The following is a 20,135-nucleotide window of genomic DNA, read 5'->3' as shown; positions in this document are numbered from 1 at the left end:
CCGTCTCAACCTGCTGCACCTGCAGTGACCCCGTCTCAACCTAATGCACCTGCAGTGACCCCGTCTCAACCTAATGCACCTGCAGTGACCCCGTCTCAACCTGCTGCACCTGCAGTGACCCCGTCTCAACCTAATGCACCTTCAGTGACCCCGTCTCAACCTAATGCACCTGCAGTGACCCCGTCTCAACCTACTGCACCTGCAGTGACCGCGTCTCAACCTACTGCACCTGCAGTGACCGCGTCTCAACCTACTGCACCTGCAGTGATCCCGTCTCAACCTAATGCACCTGCAGTGACCCCGTCTCAACCTAATGCACCTGCAGTGACCCCATCTCTAAGCGGGTTGCTTTCTGGTGTTCCGGGTAGAGGGGGCTCTTAGGGGCTGCTCTCAGCCCAGAGCCCCTGATTTCCCTCGAACAGAGCTGAGCTGAGCCTGTGTTTGTAGCCACACATGCGGCATCCTGAGCACAGGACCAGCAGGGACAAGGCTCCTTCTGTGGCTTCTCCAAGCATCACCACTGAGCCGGTTTCCACAGACAGATGAACTGCGGGCAGGGGTGTCAGCATGCATTAGGTGAATGTGAGGGGCAGAGACCCTCAGGTGCGGGGGATGGGGTCCCATGGCAGCCCAGGGGGACTTGGCTTTGAGGAGCCACTGATCCCCTGGCGTTGCACCCTTTCTCCCAGCGGCCTGGTCTTCTCAGTGGCTGGTGGCTGAGCAGGTGCAGACCTCACCTTGTCCTGCTCCTGCAGGAGGGCGAGGGGGCACAGGCGCTGGGGCCCAAGGGGAGAAAGGCTGTCATTGTGCAGAGCCTGGGGCCTGCTCACTTGTGTTGGGCTCTGGGGGCATTCCAGTGAGGGCGACCCTGGCATCACCACCCAGTTTCAGACCCTGTGCCTTTACAGATGAAGGCAGACTGCAAGAGTTGCCAATATTTATTCAAACTCCATCCGTACAATAAAGAATTCTGACTTTTAAATTTCATTTACATCAGAAGGTTAAAAAAACAAATGTGACTGAAACATGAGGTTTTAAAGTGCCTTTATGAGGAAGAGGTGACAGAAACGGGGCCAATCCCAGGCTGAGACAGCAGGAACGATGTCTGAACAGTCAATATATTAAGTAAATTATGTGACTCATCGTTTTCCAAATAACTTACACACTTCTGGAGAAGAGCTGCGGAGCTTGCCCTCCGTCTACTACACGGTTCAGAGAGGCCTGACCCGCCCGCCAATGGGGGGCCGCGGCGGGACTGCAGCGGCCTCGGGCTCGGGGGCTGCGACCTGACACATTGCCAGCAGCTTGGAGGCTACAGATACACCGCCCGCGCCGGGCGCATACGCACCCACACGTCGACACACACACACACACACACACACACACAGAAATATCTGCCCCAACCAGACACAGAGAAGCACTTCCAGACAACAGGATTTGTTTCTGAAACACAGAGAAACAGTGAGACGGAAGAGTTTTCCTTCCAGTTCTGCCTTGAGTAGAATAACATACACTCAGCTCCCGCGCTCACGCGCTTGCACACGGGCCACGGGGCGGGGGCGGTCCCACTCAGGGCTTCCCCGGGCACCCGGGCTGGTGTCAGCTCAGGTGACACCTGCGAGACTGCATCTTTACATGTAAAAACAATAAAAATACCCTAAACCAGTGAAGAGTGTTAAAAAATCAGGAGTCCCCTCATTTTTCTGTAGAAAAGGTTAACCTCTTAAATTATAGTTTACATGTTCTTTTGGAAATTAACCTATACAGATGAAGGGATTTCCTTGGTTTCTCACCGCAGGTCTGTAGAAACTCTGCCTGATCCTCCCGGGGGACCCCCTCCCCTGCACCTGGGACCAGGTGGCCTCAGAGAGTGCTGCCAAGTTCCCCGAGAGCATGCCCCCCGTCACCCAGTGCCATGTAAACCCCGGTAACAAAAAATAGTTTTATATCAAATACAGTATCAAATTGCCATTTCATGTAAACACAGTGATTCCTGGTAAAGATCAGAGGCCAAAGTACCACAAAAAAAGGGCCGTAGGATTAATCCCTGCTTAAAAAAAAATGTGTATAAGACAAACTATCCCCACGCTCATCCCCAGCCGTCGGCCGCTTCTCCTGGACGCAGCGTCGCGGGATGCGTGCTCCTGCCGTCAGCGCCGCACCAGAGGCGCCGGAAACCCGAGGCAGCGGCTGCGGTAGAGGCCGAGGGGCGGCGGGGTCCTTCCCCGGAGGTCTGTCCGTCAGCTCGGCCGGTCCGCCCCTTCCCAGGGGATCGGGCGCCGCGCTCCGCCCCGCGCCCAGGAAGGCGCCCTGCCCTCGGGGGCCGCGGCGGCGCTGGGTTCCGGGCGCGGCTCCGTGGGCAGGCGGCCCCAGCAGAGGCCAGCTCCCGCGCGGCGGGCAGGGTGGCCGTGGCGCTACCCACGCAGGTCGGCGACGGCGGCCGTGCAGCTCTCACTGCAGCTGGACGAGGGGCTCAGCACCGCGGACCCCGCGCTGGACTCTGCAGACAAGCAGGGGAGGGCTGCGGTGCGTGCTGGACGGGCTCGGACCCCGCCGGCCGCGCGAGCTGCCCCGCCGGCATCGCAGGCCTCGCCGGGCGCTCGAAGGGCTGGGTGCTCACGGGGTGGGGGGAGCTCACGGAGGTGGGGGGGGCGCTCAGGGGGTGGGGGGCGCTCACACAACTGGGGGCGCTCACGGGGGGCTGGGTGCTCACGGGGTGGGGAGGTGCCCACGGGGATGGGGTCACTCACAGCGGGTGGGGGGCACTCACCGGGCTGGGGGGCACTCACACGACTGGGGGGTGCCCACGGGGGGGGTGGGGGCACTCACGGGGTGGGGAGGTGCCCATGGGGATGGGGGCACTCACGGGGGGTGGGGGGCACTCACGGGGCTGGGGGGCACTCACATGACTGGGGGGCGCTCACGGGGGGCTGGGTGCTCATGGGGTGGGGAGGTGCCCACGGGGATGGGGGCACTCACGGGGGGGGGGGGGGCACTCACGGGGCTGGGGGGCACTCACATGACTGGGGGGCGCTCACGGGGGGCTGGGTGCTCATGGGGTGGGGAGGTGCCCACGGGGATGGGGGCACTCACGGGGTCTGGGTGCCCACGGGGGGTGGGGGGCACTCAGAGGGGTGGGGGGCACTCATGGGGGTGGGTGCTCATGGGGGACTGGGAGGCACTCACACGACTGAGGGGTGTTCACGGGGGGGTGGGGGGCACTCACAGGGGTGGGGGGAACTCACGGGACTGGCGCTCACGGGGGTGGGTGCTCACGGGGGTGGGGAGGTGCCCATGGGGATGGGGGCACTCACGGGGGTGGGGGGCACTCACACGACTGGGGTGCCCACGGGGGGTGCTCAGACGCGGGGCTCACCTGGGCTGCTCAGACACCCCGTGGGGCCGCCCTGGCAGAGGAGCGCGGACAGGTTGTGGGCAGGCACCCAGCCCTCGGTGCCGGAGCTCAGGTTCCGCACGCACCTGCAAGGGGCCGGGTGAGGGCGCGGCCGGGTGCGGGCGAGGGGCATGTGGGGCGGGGGTCTTACCAGAGGCCCTCATCTCCCTCCTGCACCAGCTCCACCTCATCCCCGCTTCTCAGGGCCAGCGCGTCGGGGACGCCTTTCTCGTCCAGCCTGGCGACGGTGTACCTCCCGGGGACCTGGGGAGGCACGGCAGGGCACCCCATGCACCACGGCCCTCAACTTGGGGGGGCCTCCTGGGCCAGGAGGACCCTGGGCCTCACTGGACCCCTGAGAGCCCGCCCTGCCCCTCTAGGCCCGCGTGCCCGCCACCCAGCTCCTGGTGACCGGGGCCCCCGCTGCCCCCTTCCTGGGTCACACCTGCGGGCACGGAACAAGCTCGGCTTGGGGCTCGTCTTTCACCCACAAGAGGGGGCTCCTGTCCCCCGTCTGCATTCACTGCCCGGCGGCCAGCGCCTCACACGCAGGCGCCCAGCACCTCTGTGGATGGAGCTGCCAAGCAGCGTGGACTCGAGACGGGGAGGCCGTCCTGCGGGAGCGCGGGGGCTCCAGCCTCATGTGACTGAGCTGTGCGGGGGCTGCGCCGCCCGGCGTGGGGGTGGGCAGAGCCGGGCCAGGGCCCCTCTCCTCACAGGGGGCCAACACCGCCCGCCCTCCCTGGGCACCCTGCCCAGGCCCGCCCTGGCCCGGGGCAGCCCCTCCCGCCCTCCAGCCACCCTGAGAGCAGCAGGCACCCCCCAGGCCTGCCTGCCCGCTGAGGCTCCCCCACTGAACCCCGGGGTCCTGGCTGGCTCCGCTCACCCTCAGGCCTCCTCGGGAAGGGCTGCCCGGCCACCTGAGACACCCCCTGCTTCCCTGCACCCACGTCCATCTGCCCCCTCCTTCTCTGGGGTGCTCTGCGTGCTGCAAACAGCCGGCGTGACAGGGCAGCGCTGAGCGCCAGGAAATAACTGCTGCGCGGCCGACTGTGACGGCCTGACAGCCTCCCTGCACCTCACGCTAGAGCAGGACTTTATTCGCAGGCAAGTTCGCACCTCGGACGGTGCGATTCTCTTAAATGCTGCGGTGGAGATGCACGCGCAGTGTTAGCAAAGCTCCCCCGCAGGGCAGAGCGGGCTCATGTGAACTAACAGAGGGCAGGCACTGGGACGACCCTCTGGGGCCCCGGCCCCCGAGGGTGCAGCGGGGAGTGGCCGGCCAGCTGGGAGCCCAGGTTACCAGCTTCCCGGGGCCCACTCTGCCCTCCTCCTCTGCATCTGAGGAGTTGACTGGTTCCTCGGTGCTTGACCAGCCGTCGTTGTCCTCGGGCGTCTCTGACGGGTGGGACGTCTTGCTCCAGCCTAGAGGGGGACAGGCTCCGGTGAGGACCCCCTCAAGGCCTGCCGCCAAGGGAAGGCCATTTCCGTGACCACAGGCAAGCGCAGCACCCCTCACCCCATGGCGGGCAGCCAGCTGGGAGGAGGGTTCCTCCCCGGGGCTGGGGAGGGCAAGGGGAGTGGCCGGAGGCCACTGGAAGACGCTTCTTTGGGGCTTTATAAACCACGCGAACACTCCTTGGTGACTGTTTCCACTGCCCTGTGTCCCCGAGGGCAGCCACCGCGAGCACGACCCACGGCCCTGGAGGCTGGGGGCCACAGGAACTGCGAGTTTACAGCCACAGCCCCCTCCCCGCCGCCTGGGCATGCCCGCAGCCGCCCAGCGCAGGAAGCGCAGGGGGACGCTGGGCTGGGTCACCAGGGGCCCTGGTGCCGGGCAGCTGGCCGCAGACGTCTGCACTCCCCGCCCAGCACCCACAGCGAGTCTGACGGGGGACAGTGCGGGCGGAGACGACGCTGCGCCTGCGCAGAGGGATGGCACCGGGACGCGGGCGCATGCAAACCCGGCTGGGGCCAAGGGGACGGGCACTGCCCTTTGATCACGCCCGGCTACCCGAGGCCTCCGAGGGACTCTCTGTGCCAGGCGAGGTGGTCCCTGTCCACACTGGCAGGAGTAAGGGGGAAATGCTGAGCCCACAGCCGTGCAGGGGCTGGGGGCTTGCAGGAGGACATCAGGCCAAGGTGACTGTGAGTCTGGTCACCTGTTGTCCCTGTAAAACAGCCACTGCCATTGATACTGGAGAAAGAGGGGGCTGATGAAGCTCCAGGAAGCAGACACTTGGCATTGGCAAGAGTGGAAGCCAAGAAAACCTCACTGTGCCCTGATGTGGACTGAGGTGACTCACCACAGGGGAGGAGGGGGAGCAGGGGGGAAAGGGAGGAGGAGGGAGGAGGGGGAGGGGAAGGAGAGGGAGGAGAGGGGCCAAGGGGGGAGGACGGGAAGGAGAGGGGGGGGAGGGGAGGGGAGAGGGAGGGGGGGGGGGGAGGGGGAGGAGGGGGAGGGGGGAGGGGAGGAGGGGTGAACGGGAGGAGCCAGGGAGGAAGCCGAGGGGAAGGAGAGAAGGGGAGGGGAAAGGAGAGGGAGGGGGAGAAGGGGAGGAGGGGGAGAAGGGGAGGAGGGGGGAGGGGGCTGGTAGTGCTGGGCTTGCTCCAGGCTCTAACACGCCTCTGTGGACTCGAGGTCACCTCACTGTCTCACAGGTAAGCAGGGGAGCTCAGAGTCGACACCGCTGGGCTCAGAGGCCATGCATTGCATCTGAGTTGCATGAGCCGGCAGGGCCCCGGACCAGGAGGCAGAGCGGGTAGGCGCCTCGGACACCCCTGGTCTTAAGCAGGAACCCAAACAGCCTCAGCAGCCTCTCCCAGGAGCTGCGCGGGAGGTGACTCCTCTCCCCAGCCTGGGCTCTGCAGGGCTCCTGCCTGGGTTGTGGGAGGGCACAGCCTGGGTCCCTGGGGCACAGACCGTCCTTTGAAGCTGGGGAGGGCCTGGCGGCCCTGAGTGGTCTGAGCAGGGGGTCTGGTGCAGCTGCACCCCTGAGAGACCATCACGCTGTCTGGGAAACGCAGGACAAATCATACAGTGGAATCCTCTCTGGGAACCTCAGTCTCTCAACCTGGGCCGGGGGCCTTGGGGTCTCCTGGGGTGCAGGGGCTAGAGAGGCCAAGGCCTGAGCTTCAGTGCGGAGCTGACCCTGTGTCCTCACAGCGGGAGCCCCCAGGAGACTCGTGGTGGGAGGGCTCTGCCAGCTGCTGTCCCGGGAAGTGTAGGGACAAAGGGCGAGGCAGGACGGGCCTGGGGCGCGGAGCCCCGCAGCTGCAGTGGAGACAGCCCTGCCCATCCCAGGCGCCAGCCAGGGTCCCCAGCTGCTGCCTGGCGTTCTGTGGGCAGCTCTGCTGCTCTGGGCGCAGCCAGCCTGGGGCCCTGGACCCAGAAGCGAGTCGGCACCGGGGCCGCTGTCGCTGGGCTGTCAGTCAGGTTTTGAACGGAACACTGACTCTGCCCCTGGCTGGGAGGGACCTACTTGGGCGGGCAGCTCAGATGACGGGTGAGGGTGAGACAGGGTCCCTAATCGGACGGGGAGGTGGGCGTCAGGCCTCGTCCAGAAGGTGAGCCACTCTACCTCGTAACCCAAAAGGCGTGGGGTCGCTCTTTACTTGGTGTCGCTTAGCTTTTTTGTCGGGACTGGTGGGAGACGCTGCAGAGGGGCGAGAGGCAGAGACAGAACAGGAGAGCGTGAGGCGCCGCGGCTGAGCGCGCGGGGCGAACATGGAGCGCAGGCGGCAATGAGACGCGCGGCCAGAGCTGCCTTCCGGGGACCCCGAGCCGAGCTCGCAGGCGGACGGACCCCGGGGTTCACCTTCCGGGGACTCCGAGCCGAGCTCGCAGGCGGACGGACCCAGGGGTTCACCTTCCGGGGACTCTGAGCCGAGCTCGCAGGGGTGCGGGGGGGGCCCCGAGGGAGAGCAGGAAGGGCTGCAGATGACGTGGCATCGGCAGCGTGGTTTTAGGAAGCAGCCGGTGTCCTGGACCCCGCAAGCAGCACGCGCCGTGCACGTGCTCTGCAAACCTGGCGAACGTGAGGACCAGGATGTGTCCATCTTTTCATTTGTTTGAGGCCAATTTAAAATGATTTTGTAAATTGGAAAAACAAAAAAGAAGCTGCAATTTTCTGGGCCCGTGTAAACATCTCTAGTCTTTTGGTGTCTGGCGGGGAACCCTCTAACGACCCGCCTGCAGCTTCTGGGCGTGTTTCTCCCGTGTATCTGCTGCCCAGGCGCCCCGGCAGGCTGTGAGACCTCCCTCGGGAAGTGTCTGAGCCTGCCTGAGCATTCGAACCGCCCAGAGAGAAGAGAAAGCCTGGCGGTCTGGCAGGCGGAGCGATGCTCCCGGGGGCCTGACAGGAACCGCGGGAGAGGGCGGGCTCACAGGAAGAGCTGGGCCACCAGGCAAAGGACACTTGGGCCCCCAAGACGGGCCTCCATCAGAAGCGCTCGCCTCCTCCTTCCCGAAGGAAAGGCCCCGAAAAGAGCTCTGGCCACATGGATGACAGACACACCAGCGTCGGGGACAGAGAGCGACAGAGTGGAAGATGCTCCCCTGTGATGACGGAGGCAGACGCCCTCCCGAGACGGTCCACACGGATGAACATGGCACCGCGGGTGATGACAGACAACCAGGGCATGAGCTGCCGGGAAGCCGTGGGCTGGCGAGCGCCTTTACCTTTCTGGGCTTTGAGGGCAGCAAAGCTCTGCAGGGTGAAGCGCTTTTTGGAAAGGGCAGAGCTTTCTGAGGTAGAGCTAGTGACCACGTCATCTGCGGGGAGAGAGGGCGGTGCGGGGGGCGCTGGGCAGTCACACCTGGGTCCCCCCCAGGCCCCACGCTTGCCACGGACCTGCCCGGGGCCACAGAGGTTGCATATGACATGCCTGCTGCGGGCACCCACACCGCTCCCGGCGCTCCGGGCTCACCCCAGCACCCACCTTTGCCCTTCTCAGGGGGCCTGGCGCTCCGGGCTCGGCCCAGCACCCACCTTTGCCCTTCTCAGGGGGCCTGGCACTCTGGGCTTGGCCCAGCACCCACCTTTGCCCTTCTCAGGGGGCCCGGCACTCCGGGCTCACCCCAGCACCCACCTTCGCCCTTCTTGGGGGGCCCGGCGCTCCGGGCTCACCCCAGCACCCACCTTCGCCCTTCTCGGGGGGCCTGGTGCTCCAGGCTCGGCCCAGCACCCACCTTCACCCTTCTCGGGGGGCCTGGCGCTCCAGGCTCGGCCCAGCACCCACCTTCGCCCTTCTCGGGGGGCCTGGTGCTGCAGGCTCGGCCCAGCACCCACCTTCGCCCTTCTCGGGGGGTCCGGCGCTCCGGGCTCACTCCAGCACCCACCTTTACCCTTCTCAGGGGGCCTGGCACTCTGGGCTCAGCCTAGCACCCATCTTTGCCCTTCTCCGGGAGCCCAGTGCTCCAGGCTAGCCCCAGCACCCATCTTTGCCCTTCTTGGGGGGCCCGGCACTCCAGGCTCGGCCCAGCACCCACCTTTGCCCTTCTCGGGGGCCCTCGGCAGTGGCATCGACCCCCCGTATCCCTCCAGGCTCAGCGGGTCCATTTTTCTTTCTTCTAACTTTTTGATGTTTCTTGTGCTCCCTTTTGAGGGACTAATGACGTCCAATGTGTGGAAAAAGGAAGAGAACATTGCCGTTAGCGTTCACAAGCCCTGAGGGTGGGGAGGGGACGACTCTGAGCGCCTCCCCAGCTCTCGGGCCATGTGTCTGGCGCTGCGGGCCGTGGCCATGCGCCTCCAGGCTCCAGCTGCAGCCAGGGGGGACACCCACCTCCACAGCTACAGAGGCGGTTTTGTTGTTTTTTTCCCCCACAGGGTGTCCTTTCTCCTTTAAAGCTATTGTTCTGTGGTTTATTCATTTAGACTATATCCTATTCCATAGACAATTAGACGTGGCTTACATAAAAAACAGTGAAAAAAAAGTAAATGGATAAAGTAACGGAGGAAAAACGAGGGCAGAAAAGGTGTAACGAGGCCAGTGTGAAACGCGCCCTGCGCTGCTGCGTCCCCGCGAGCCGCGGGCCCCACAGCTCTGAGCCAGCGTGCTCCCAGTGCCCGACCACCCAGGGCGCTGCCACCTCTGACACGCGGGTGCGGGGCTGCTCTCGGGACGGCCGCCCACCCCTCGCTGACCGTGACGGGATTTCCGCCCCCTCCCCAGGAGAAAACAGGGACACAGGGCCTGGGCTCTGCCTGAGGCTGGGGCCAGAGACACAGGCCTTGACGCTGACCTCACGGGCCCTGGGCAGGGGGCGTGGGGACCGGGAGACACGGCGGTGCGGGTTGGCCTCACCTGGTGCTGGCCGGCGCGGGCAGGGGCAGGCTCTGGGACTGCTCGAGGGCGCGGTGCTGGCTGGCCTCTGCAGGGACAGGGGCCCAGCACGGTCAGGACCCGCGGCCGTGCGCCCTCCCCTCCAGGAGCCTGGAGGGCCAAGGGTCGGGGCTGCTCCGAGGGACCAAACGCGCCCCAGGGGGCAGCCCGGGGGATGGGCTCTCACCTCTGCACGCCTGCAGCTGGCTGGTCAGCACCTTCCGGATCTCACTCACCCAGGCCGCCTTGATTTCAGGAGTGGGTGCCTGCGCCCCAGAGCAGACCAGGGGTGAATGAGTGCCCACCGTGATGCGCACCAGTGTATCCCTCTGCAGGGGCTCGGGACACGTGGGAATGGGGGTGACAGTGCTGCCCTGGGGGTGCAGGAAGGACCCCGCCTCGGGTGAGGGCGCGCTGACTGTTGGGGCCTGAGGGCCATGTGGGTGGGTGCTGGGCTCTGAGGATCCCAGGCTCAAGCAGAGCCGGGCGCTGGCTGAGGCCGCTCCTGCCGCAGCTCTGCGGGCCCTGGGCTGGCTGACCCGGCTGGTGGGCTGTGAGCTGTGACCAGGTCGCCAGGGCCTCCTCGCTGCCCTGTGGCCACATCCCCCAGGGCTGCAGGGGCCCAGACCACCAAGGGCGTCAGAATTGTGGCGGGCAATGCGGCAAGGCGCCTCCCAGGCTGGGCCGCTCTCTCGAGGTCTCTGCCAGATGCGTGGACACCCTGACAGCTCCACCACCTCCCGCGCCCACAGAGAGGTGAGGACACACTTCCTGCACGAGCCAGGTGCGTGTGACCGCGTGCATGCGTGACAGCGTGCATGTGTGACATGGGCAGCCCACACCGCCCCGCCGTCCAGGCATGCAGGAGCTGGGCCCAGGACTGTGAGCCTGCTACCCTGCCTCCAGAGCCCCTCTGCCCTGCAGGGTCCCTGCTCCGCATCAGGGCTCGGCTCTGTTGCTGACAGCCCAGGTCAGCCCCACATGAACGGGGCGGGGGGCGCTGGCCTCTGGGAGATAAAGCCTCAGAGGGTCCTAGACGGCGGCCCTCGGCCGAAGCCGCTCACCGGCACCCGCACGGGCCGGGCAGACCCCGGGGCCCACCTGGATGATGTACACCTCCTCCCTGGCGTTGTACCAGATCTCGAACTTCTTCGCATCACCCTTCACGTTCTCCGTGATGCCGACGGCCGTCATCTGTGAGGGCAGAGCGGGCGGGTGGGCCTCCGGCGGGGCACCCCCGACCCGGGAAGGCGGGTGCGCGGCCCGGGGCACTCACGTTCAGGGACTGCTTGTAGCTGTAGGAGGGCGCCTTCTCGTAGCCCTCACCGTTCTCCTCCCGCCGCTTGCAGAACAGCACGGCCTTCTCGTGCAGGAACAGGTGGCGCTGCATGGGCTTGAAGCGGGCCAGGTCCTTCACCTTGGCGTGGCCCCGCTTGTGGTCGGTCCACACGCTGAAGGAGCCCTGCATGAGCAGCCTCCCCAGGTCGCTCAGGTTCCCCTGGGGCGGGGCGGAAGGAGGCATGGTTAACGCCCAGCGCGGGCCTGGGGCCTTGGACACGCGGCCAAGCAGAAGCCTGTCTGGGGGCCGGGCTGTGGCCCGTGGGGCCCAGCCGCCGACACTCGGGAGAGTCAAGGGTAGTGGGACGGTCAGGGGTCGCAGGGCATCCGCGGGGATGAAAAGGGGATGTTTGGGGCAGGGAACTGCTCTGTGGGACTCTATCACGGTGGACACTGGTCACCAACTTGTCCAAACCCACTGCATGACCCCGATGTACGCTGTGGACTCTGGGTGAAGGGTCAGCGGAGGCCCATCGGCTGTGATGGGCACCCGACTCCAATGGGAGGCGGGGCTGCGGGGGCCGACGTGCACCCGTGGGGCGGGGGCGTGGGAAGGCCTGTATGCTCCCTTCTATTTCTCTGTGAACCCAGAACTGCTCCAAAAAGAAAGTCTACTAAAGGGAAAAGCAAAGAGACGACGAGTGCTGAAGGGATTTACAAAGAGGAGAGGAGCCAGGGAGCGGCCTGAGCACCCAGGGACGGAGGGGCAGCATCTCGCTGTCAGGCGCTGCCTCAGCGAGAAGGGGAGGACCAGGAGGGGGTGGTTCCCAAGCCCTGTCTGTGAAGGGGAGGACCAGGAGGGGGTGGTCCCTGAGCCCTGTCAGCGCTGAGACGCACCCTGGGGTGGAAACATCCGGGGCTTCTACCTGCTGATGAGCCGCAGGGCGGCCAAGCAGAACCGGGTTTTGATGGGATTCCGGGTGATGTGCGTGTAAGGCAACCCCCACCCCCCGCCCGTGATGGGCCCCCTCAGGCCCCGCCCCAGGCTGGCAGGATGGGTGGGGCCTCACCTCGTAGCCAGTGATGGCGATCAGGTGCATGGAGTCATTCACAGCCTTGAGGATGCCCAGGATGGAGCTCAGGGCCTCCTGCAAGTCCTCGGCGCCCTCACAGCTCTTGCTGTATTTCAGCATCTCCTGGGGGGGGGGGGCGCGGGGAGGGTCACTGCCGTCTGGACACTGAGCCCCGCCCCTCCCAGGAGAGTGGCTGGGATGCCCTGGGACACGGGTGTGGCTCCCGTGCAGTCGTCACTGGTGGGGCAAGACCGCATGTGCCCTGGGGCACTCACCCCCTGCCTAGGTGCAGGGTGGGGGGGATGGTCAGCCTGCCATCCCCATGGCCCAGCACCCCATCCTGCGCTCAGCTGCACCCTCCACAGCTCACATCTCCGACAGCCCCTCCTTCCAGGTCTGACCCCCGAACGAACGAGCACCTGTCACAGCTCTTCACGCCCGCTCTCAGACCTTGGGGATCTGCTCCGCAGGACGCCACGGTCAGCAGGACACAGGCGGCCTCGCGTGTGCTCTGGAGGCAGGGTCTGCCTGCCTGTGTCCCCACCCCCGGCCCCTGACGACGGGCAGCACACGGGCGGCCCTGTGGGGAGCCAGGGCCCCACAGACATGGGCGGGAGGTGTCCAGAGACCGTGGATCTCAGGGATGGGGTAGGGCGACTGCCACTGTGCGGTGTGCAGCTGGGAGGGCGTCCAGGCCAGAGGCAGGCTCCAGGGAGGGGGCATTGGGCCAGGCAGGGGGGTCCCGGGGATGCCTGGCCTCTCACCTTGAGCAGCAGCTGGTACTTGGTGATCCTCTGGACTGGCTTCAGCAGGTAGGAGTCCAGGCTCAGCTTGTGGTCCAGCTTCTTCTGGCACTCCTGCACCCACCACACCCCCTTAGACAGCCGTCACCCTCCCTCCGAGAGTCAGCCAGTGGAGGAATGTCCCCACCACAACCCTTAGACGGCCGTCACCCTCCTTCCAAGAGTCAGCCTGTGGAGGACCGTCCCCACCACAAGCCCCTTAGATGGCTGTCACCCTCCTTCCGAGAGTCAGTGAGTGGAGGACAGTCCCCACCACAACCCCCTTAGACAGCTGTTGCCCTCCCCGGAGAGTCAGCCTGTGGAGGACTGTCCCCACCACAACCCCCTTAGACGGCTGTCACCCTCCTTCCGAGAGTCAGTGAGTGAAGGACAGTCCCCACCACAACCCCCTTAGACAGCTGTCGCCCCCCACCGAGCCTCTGCCCATGGAGGACCGCCCACGCAGGCCCGGGACACACCTGGAAGAAGGGGCAGTCGGAGCACTGTCTCCACAGGCTCTCAGAGCGCGGCTTGTTCTGACAGTACTTCTCGTAGATCTGGAACTCCTCCATCTGCCGGGGAACGGGGCTGCATCACAGGGGTCTCAGAACCCACAGCCGAGTCACAGCCCTCTGGGCGGGGACGCCCGGCTCCCTGGGCCCCGCCTGAGTCTGGGCACCCCCTCCATCTCAGACGCCATGGCTGTGGCTGGGCAGCCAGGGAACAGCCGCGCAGAAGCTCCATCTCAGGGCTGCCCTAGTCCTGGCACCTCTCTTAGAAACATTGGGTCCGTGTGGCTGGCTTTGGCCTCAGGGAACAGATAAATAGACACAGGACTGGCACAGACTTTGTGAAGGACTCAGCTGCACATGCGCGGGGGTCGGGACGACCGGCCCGCATTCCACAGGTCGGGGGCGTGGCCTGAGCACCGGCCCTGCCCCTGGGTCCCCAGGAGGGGTGGATGCTGGCAACACCCCCCACCCCAGATCTCAGACAGCACCGGGAGGCATGCCAGACTGCGTGCAGCACAAACAGGGCTCCTTCTGCCTCCTCTGCCCCCAGCGCCATCTCCTGCCAGGGCGTCGGCCTCTGCCTGCTGTTTGCATGTTGCTGGGTCAGGGTCCTACACCCCATCCTGCTGCTCCCAGAGCCTGTCCACGGCCCCCAGCCCACTGGTGGTCCCGCGTCTGTGACTGATGCCTCAGAGCAAGTGTGACTGCCCAGGGTCAGCTGGTGCGCGAGGGACCAGCAGGGAATTGACGCCAGCAAGGACAGTCAGCACGCCACACTCGCGATCAGAACTCAGATGCCCTCTGATTCCGGCGGCTCTCAAAGCTGAGGTCCCAGGTTTCTTTCTTTTTTGAGCTAGCTACTGGGTTTTAGGGAAACCGTGCTCTTCCAGCCCTAACAAAAAGCATCACGGCGTCTCAGCTAAACTGGATACATCCGTCCTTGTAATCTCTGTTGGCCAGATGGGGACTGTGACAGAACGTAAAGCCACTGTGGCTTTAAGGAGCAACTTCAAGGCGTCAGGCCCGCAGAAGGACGCATTTGAGAAGCACGTACCCGCTCCAGAAAGCACCTGCCGACCAGCTCCGGGCAGTCTGTGTAGTTCTCCAGCTCCCTCAGGAATATCCTAGATGAGGAGGTTTGTGACACATCACGTGAACACAGCCAGAATATGACAGCTGGTCGCCAAATATTAGACGTTCTTTTCCAGACGCCTATCCCGACTCTGGACGGTGCCCGAGACCGTGAGCAGGGGCGCACCGTCTGCTTTCGGGGCTGCAGCCCACGCCTGTCCCTCCCAGGGTCCCGACTGTGCCAAACGCTCAGGGACACGCAGCCGCGGCTGCATGGGGACGCCTTGTTTCTGGAGAACACAGACATGGACTGAGGGGCTGCAGCGGCAGAGGGGGCCTCTTGAGGCCCAGCAGCCCGACTTCTCAGTGGGTTTTCTGCAGATTCAAGGGTCCTGCCCTCAGGACCCTTCACCCTGCGGTGCTGACCCTGAGCCTTGGGCTGAGTTTTCGTCTAGGTTTCCGACTCCCACCCACCTATCAGGTAAATCCTGGCACCGAGGGCAGCTGAGAGCCAGGGCCAAGGATGTGGAAGGACCAGAAGGCCCAGGCCACCTGCTCACCCTAACCTCTCAGGGAGGTGCACCTGAAACGCAACTTCATAAGCAGCAGGTGACAGAGGCTACGGACAGGGGCAAAAGCAGGTGGTCAGACAGAAGTTCCAGTGCCCCTGGCATCCAGGGAGATGGGGCTGGATCCCACGGCCATGGGCCTATCCGTGGGCAGGCTGGAGGGACCCGTGCATGGCGGCCTTCCTCAGGACCACAGGCTTCTGCCCCCATCTGATTCCCTCTGCATCCGCTGTTCATCTTCCCACGAGCCCCTGAGACTGCTGAGGGTGAGCGGCCCCAGAAGGACTGCCCACGTCTCCCCAAAGCCATGCAGAGGCCACTGGCACTCCCACGAGGGGGGAATGGGCAGGAAGGAGTGTGCTCTGTGGCCATCCCTTACAAGAACAGGCTTGGCCCTGCGGGCACGCGGCCCCTTTGTAACTCCTTGCCGCTCGGCGTCTGCCCTGGGCTTGTCCCACCCGAGCCTGCTGCCCGTCTGCTTATCCCCCTTGATAGGAGGGAAGGCTCTCCTCCAGCAAAGCTCCAGCAGGCGGGGCCTCCAGTGACCCAAACAAAGGCCCAACCTGTTATGAAAGTGGTAAATTTCTTCCATGTTTCCAAACAGGATATCCTTCTTGTTCTGAAGGCCAGTCGAGATTAGATGAGTCATTAAAGGGTTGTCCATCTCTGCAGCGTAGCCCTGCGGAGGAGGGAGTGGTCAGCACAGGAGGCAGGCTCCACGAGGCCACCAAGCAGAGAAGTGATGCTGCTCAGGTTTAGGAATCAAGTCTACTTGAATTCATTCCGGATGGACAAGCACAGAAATGTGAGTGAGTTACAAGCAGCATCAGTTACTTTTTTTTTTGTGGGTGGGGTCTCCATCCATTTCTCCACCTTTCAACCTTTCTAAACTCAGGCACATCTCCTATGAAGGGAACAAAGCTTACACATGCGTTCTGATGGATTATCTCTGTGCCTGCACCCTTGTGACCACGGCCCAGGTTCCGGGGCAGAGCGTCCCCGCACCCAGAAGCCCCTCCGCCATCCCCAGGCAACAGCCCCTCCCTCTTCCTGCAAACACGTCCCAGCGCAGCTGTGCCTGTGTCCACGCGCCCTGGTCCCGAGGACGTTCCGCCGACGGGTTTCCAGCTCCTGGCCGGCTCAGCAGGGCTGCGTGGGACGAGACCACCCTCACCTCCAGGACGCACAGCAGCTCCTCCACGTAGACCCGCTCTGTGTCCAGAAGCTCCTTCATCACGTGCCTGTGGGCGGGTGTGCTCTCATGCACAAGCTGCTTCCCACTGCCTCCCGGCTAACACGGGCCACCTCCAAAGGAGCCCCGACTCCCAGACCATGCACGGTTCCAAGTCCCCGACCCCCAGGCCTCCCCACTCCCAGGCCACAGTTCCAAGTCCCCCGCCCAGACCCCTTCCAGGAGAAGACCCTGCTCCACGGCACCCCCCAGCCTCCCACAAGAAGTGGGCCTGCATGATCTCTGGGGACCTGCTATGTGCTGTCAGGTTAGGGATGCCCAGGAGGGCACGGGCTTGCAAACGGGTGGGCCAGACCTCGCTTTGTGGACCAGGATCACCTTTTAACTGCCTATGACCAAGATTCCCATTTTTAAACAGAAAATGGAGCTGGGGCTGGGACCATGAGCAGACGATGGCTAGCCCGTCGCCAGGCCCCATGCCTTCTAAGTGCCCGTTGTCCACACAGGGTGGCGAGGGGCGTGGAGAAAAAGGCTCGGGCTCTCTGGCCACCGGGGGCAGAGGGTAGTGTGGACTGGCAAGGAGGCTGTCCCCGTGGACGCAGGGCAGTGTGGAGCCTGGGCGGTTTCTCCAAGTGGACAGGAGTGCGGAGGGCTCTCCCGGGGGTGGGGGTGGGGGGGTCCGTGGGAGAGTGACCACCCGGAGAGGAGGGACATGGGCAGGGCCTTCCTGTGAAGTCCAGAGTTTAGTGCCCAAGGGCATGTCTATGCAGGAACAGGCGCCATCCTGGCAGGGGGGCGGTGTGCGGGGTCAGGGGGGCTGTGGGCCGAGCAGACCCTCCACAGGGTGGGGGGGGGGGGCAGGAGGAGACAGTGGGGGGAGCCAAGAAAGACAAGTGATGCCTAACACCCAGTAGGGCCAGAGTCAGGCAAGGCTGTGGGCAGGGCTGGCGCGGGCGGGTCCGAGGCTGGCCCTGCCCGTGTGACCCGAGAGCCAGGGCCGTGCCCCCGAGTCGTGTGCCCTGGGCTCAGGGAGGGAGAATGCTGCTGCTTCAAGCCCCAGGGCCACCAGACGGGCGGGGGAAACGTGGCCTTCCTGAGGAACACGCAGGGGAACCCCAGCACCCGCCAGGCGACCCTCGAGGTCAGCTCTGCTCTGGGCTGCTCCTCCCGGGGTCGGGGGGGCGGGCGGGGTGGCGGGGGTGGTGTCCCACCACTTCTGCTCCTCAGCGTGCAACCCTCCCAGGGTGCGGGCTGCGGGCTGAGATCTGGGGGGCCGCGCTCGTCCTCGGAGCGGCGGGGAGGCAGCCACCCACCTCCGCAGGACGGCCAGGCTCTCCTCGTCCCCCGTGGAGCTGCCGCGGCCCTGCCGGCCCTCGCTCACCTCACTCTGCGGAGAGAGAAGCCGGCCAAGAGGCGCACTTTCAGAGACAGAAGGTGAAGCCTAAGGCCCGGCTCCAGAGCCTGACCCCCTGGTCCCTCTGAGGCGGACAGGAGGCCCCATGGTCGGGGCAGGAGGGGAAAGGACCCGGGGGAGGCGGGGGAGTGGGGGGCGGGGCCGGGTCAGGAGTGAGGGGCGGGGCTGGGGGTGAGGGGGCGGGGTCAGGAGGGCCTGGAGGGGAGAGGGCAGGGGAGGCAGAGGGGAGTGAGGGGGCGGGGTCAGGGGCTGGGGGCGGGGCCGAGGAGTGAGGGGCGGGGCCGGAGGGCCTGGAGGGGAGGCTTAGGAGTGAGGGCGGGGCCGGGGTGCGGGTGCGGACTTAGGGGGAATGAGGGGCGTGGCTAAGGCGGGGTGGGGCTGCGGCGTGGGGGCGGGGACAGGGGGAGTGAGGGGGCGGGGCCGCGGAGTAGGGGCGGGGCCGCGGAGTGGGCCCGCAGCCGGGTCTCACCTTGGCCCTCCTGTAGGGCCCCCTCCGGAGCGCACTGCTCTCGGAACTGTGGTTCTCAGAACCCCTCCGGATGCCTGGTTTCGGAAGAAGGAGAGGAGAGCGACCTCGCATCTCACGGCGGGGAGAGGGAATGCGCGCGCAGGGGCACCTAGGAAAAGCCACGAGCAGCCCAGAGCCGGGGAGGAAAGCACAGGAACATGAAGGAGGCGGTGGGAGACGGGCCGGGAGCCCCCGGGGCTCGCCATTCGCAGTGGGGCCCGGCTCCCGGTGACAGGGGATAACTCTGCGCCTGGAGTCAGAATGGGCCCACGAGCTGGGCTCAGAGGCTCTTGGCGTGGAGAGGCAACACTGGCCAGGGCTGCAGAAAGCGACAGGGGCCGTGCCAGCCGCTGGATAGGTGTGTTTTGGGGACAGGAGGTGACAGGAAGGGCCCAGCCCTGCCTTCCAAAGGGGATGCACCTGGAGAACCAGGAGGTTTCAGGGTGGAAGGCCGAGCCACACAAGGGGAAAACCATCCCGCCTGTGGCACTGAGGACAGACCGCCGGGACAAGCCCAGGGAAGGCCCTCGAAGCCACGGTGGACCCGGTCCAGCCACAACAACGGGGAGCAGCACGGCTTAGAGGGACCGAGTGAGGGGCCCGAGTGCCAATAAAACTTTATTTACACAATGGGTTGGATAGAAGGGGGCGTTCCCTGGGGTGAGAGGCGGCTGCTCATACCTGGGGAGGGGCAGGGCGACTTGGTGAGCGCCTCCGGCCGCGGGGCCACGGGCTGCACGGGCCGTGTCTGCTTGGCTGCCAGCTTCTTGAGGCTGGCCTGCCTGCGGTGGAACATCTCCTCCACGCTCTCCTGCTTCTGGAAGACTCTCTGCACATGCTCCTGTAGAGGGAGACGGCATGCTGGACTCAGCAGGACATCTCTGTGATGCTCCAAGAGTCACCGTGACACCTGTGGGCCCCACTCTGCCCTCAGAGGGTTGGGGGGCACCAAGGGAGGAGGTGGCTGGCGGGAGGCTGTGGACAGCCGGCAGGAGTGAGCAGTTGGGGTCCAGCAGTGTCCAGAGGCTGGTGGAAGCGGGGCCCAGAGAGTGGCCAGGGCTCAGAGCACAGGCCTCCCAGCAGGCAGGGACCTCATGGGGTGGGAAGGGAGGGGGACTCGTCCATCCTGAAACACCCCCACCCTCTGCCTCCCAAGTGCCCAGAGAGTCGTCCCCTCACCAGCAGGTCTTTGGTGAGGATGGGCTCGTAGTCCTGGAAGATCTTGCTGAGCTCCTGGATCTTACTTTCTGCCCCCGTCTCCAGAAACCTCTCAAGCTCCTGGAGGGCGGCCTCTGCACCATCCTGGGACTGGCACTTGTCCACGGGCTGTGATGCTAGCAGGTAGATGCCCTCATCACACCACTTCATGGACTGCGGGGGGAGAAGTCACCTTGGAGACTGTCCTGGCATCTCAGGCGGCCTGCTGACCGCTGCCCTCTGAGACCATCTGCAGGACGAAGCATGCACCTCCTGCCCAGGTTCAGAAGGCTCCCCGGGGACGCGGGCCTGAAACCAGGGGCCTTGCCCAGGATGGGACGCATCCACACCGAGGACCAAGTGCAGGGAACTGGCTGGCTGGTCGTCTCTGGGTTTTTTGTGGCAGGTGAGTCCTTGAATCACCAATGTTGGCGCAGGACCGTCTGGGTCTCGGGAGAAGCCCTTGGGAGGCTGGGGGCCACTGTCCACCCAGCACCTGTGGTCTGGCCCCGGTGGGAGTGGCTCTGCAGGACCAAGGGTGGGGCCAGGCCTACCGCCTCCAGGAGGCTGTGCAGCTCCAGCGACTTGCCCAGCAGCCCCCTCCTCCGCTCCAGGTCGGCCGCGAACTGGTCGCACAGGTGGCGGAGCTCATGGCACTTGGGGCGGATGGAGTCCACGGCGTAGTGCTTGTGGCCGATGAGCCGCTCGCCCTCTTGGGACAGCGCGCGGGCCCGCTGCACAGCGGCCTGCGGAGGGACGGCGGAGGCGGCTCAGCTTCTCAGCTCCTCAGGGCGGAGGGCGCCCCCTGCGGCCGGGGC

At 65.3% G+C, this 20,135-nt stretch overlaps 1 protein-coding gene across 25 annotated transcripts in view; it reads right to left on the bottom strand.

The window, feature by feature from the left end:
• Positions 1-920: 920 nt before the first annotated feature.
• The window catches only part of MCF2L (MCF.2 cell line derived transforming sequence like), a 92,613-nt gene continuing 73,398 nt past the window's right edge, over positions 921-20,135 (bottom strand). For 18 of the 25 annotated variants that reach the window (XM_043891954.1, XM_043891953.1, XM_043891955.1 and 15 more), the window contains 22 exons: positions 19,872-20,063; positions 19,300-19,491; positions 18,802-18,961; positions 18,082-18,155; positions 17,512-17,585; positions 16,181-16,247; positions 15,570-15,685; positions 14,421-14,490; positions 13,334-13,426; positions 12,837-12,929; positions 12,070-12,195; positions 10,998-11,219; positions 10,823-10,915; positions 9,909-9,987; positions 9,704-9,770; positions 8,886-9,004; positions 8,076-8,168; positions 6,976-7,050; positions 4,698-4,819; positions 3,546-3,658; positions 3,377-3,480; positions 921-2,500 (listed from right to left, as the gene is read on the bottom strand). In XM_043891954.1, the coding sequence (XP_043747889.1) occupies positions 2,415-2,500; positions 3,377-3,480; positions 3,546-3,658; positions 4,698-4,819; positions 6,976-7,050; positions 8,076-8,168; positions 8,886-9,004; positions 9,704-9,770; positions 9,909-9,987; positions 10,823-10,915; positions 10,998-11,219; positions 12,070-12,195; positions 12,837-12,929; positions 13,334-13,426; positions 14,421-14,490; positions 15,570-15,685; positions 16,181-16,247; positions 17,512-17,585; positions 18,082-18,155; positions 18,802-18,961; positions 19,300-19,491; positions 19,872-20,063 (2,430 nt within the window). In that variant the 3' untranslated portion in view covers positions 921-2,414. The remainder of the gene's footprint in view (positions 2,501-3,376; positions 3,481-3,545; positions 3,659-4,697; positions 4,820-6,975; positions 7,051-8,075; positions 8,169-8,885; positions 9,005-9,703; positions 9,771-9,908; positions 9,988-10,822; positions 10,916-10,997; positions 11,220-12,069; positions 12,196-12,836; positions 12,930-13,333; positions 13,427-14,420; positions 14,491-15,569; positions 15,686-16,180; positions 16,248-17,511; positions 17,586-18,081; positions 18,156-18,801; positions 18,962-19,299; positions 19,492-19,871; positions 20,064-20,135) is intronic. The other 7 variants (XM_043891960.1, XM_043891969.1, XM_043891956.1 and 4 more) reach the window with 3 other exon arrangements.

The sequence above is a fragment of the Cervus elaphus genome, chromosome 30 (genome assembly GCF_910594005.1).
Source record: "Cervus elaphus chromosome 30, mCerEla1.1, whole genome shotgun sequence".
NCBI lineage: Eukaryota > Metazoa > Chordata > Mammalia > Artiodactyla > Cervidae > Cervus > Cervus elaphus.
The sequence above is the reverse complement of the archived record's forward strand: the minus strand, read 5'-3'. Positions and strand labels throughout refer to the sequence as shown.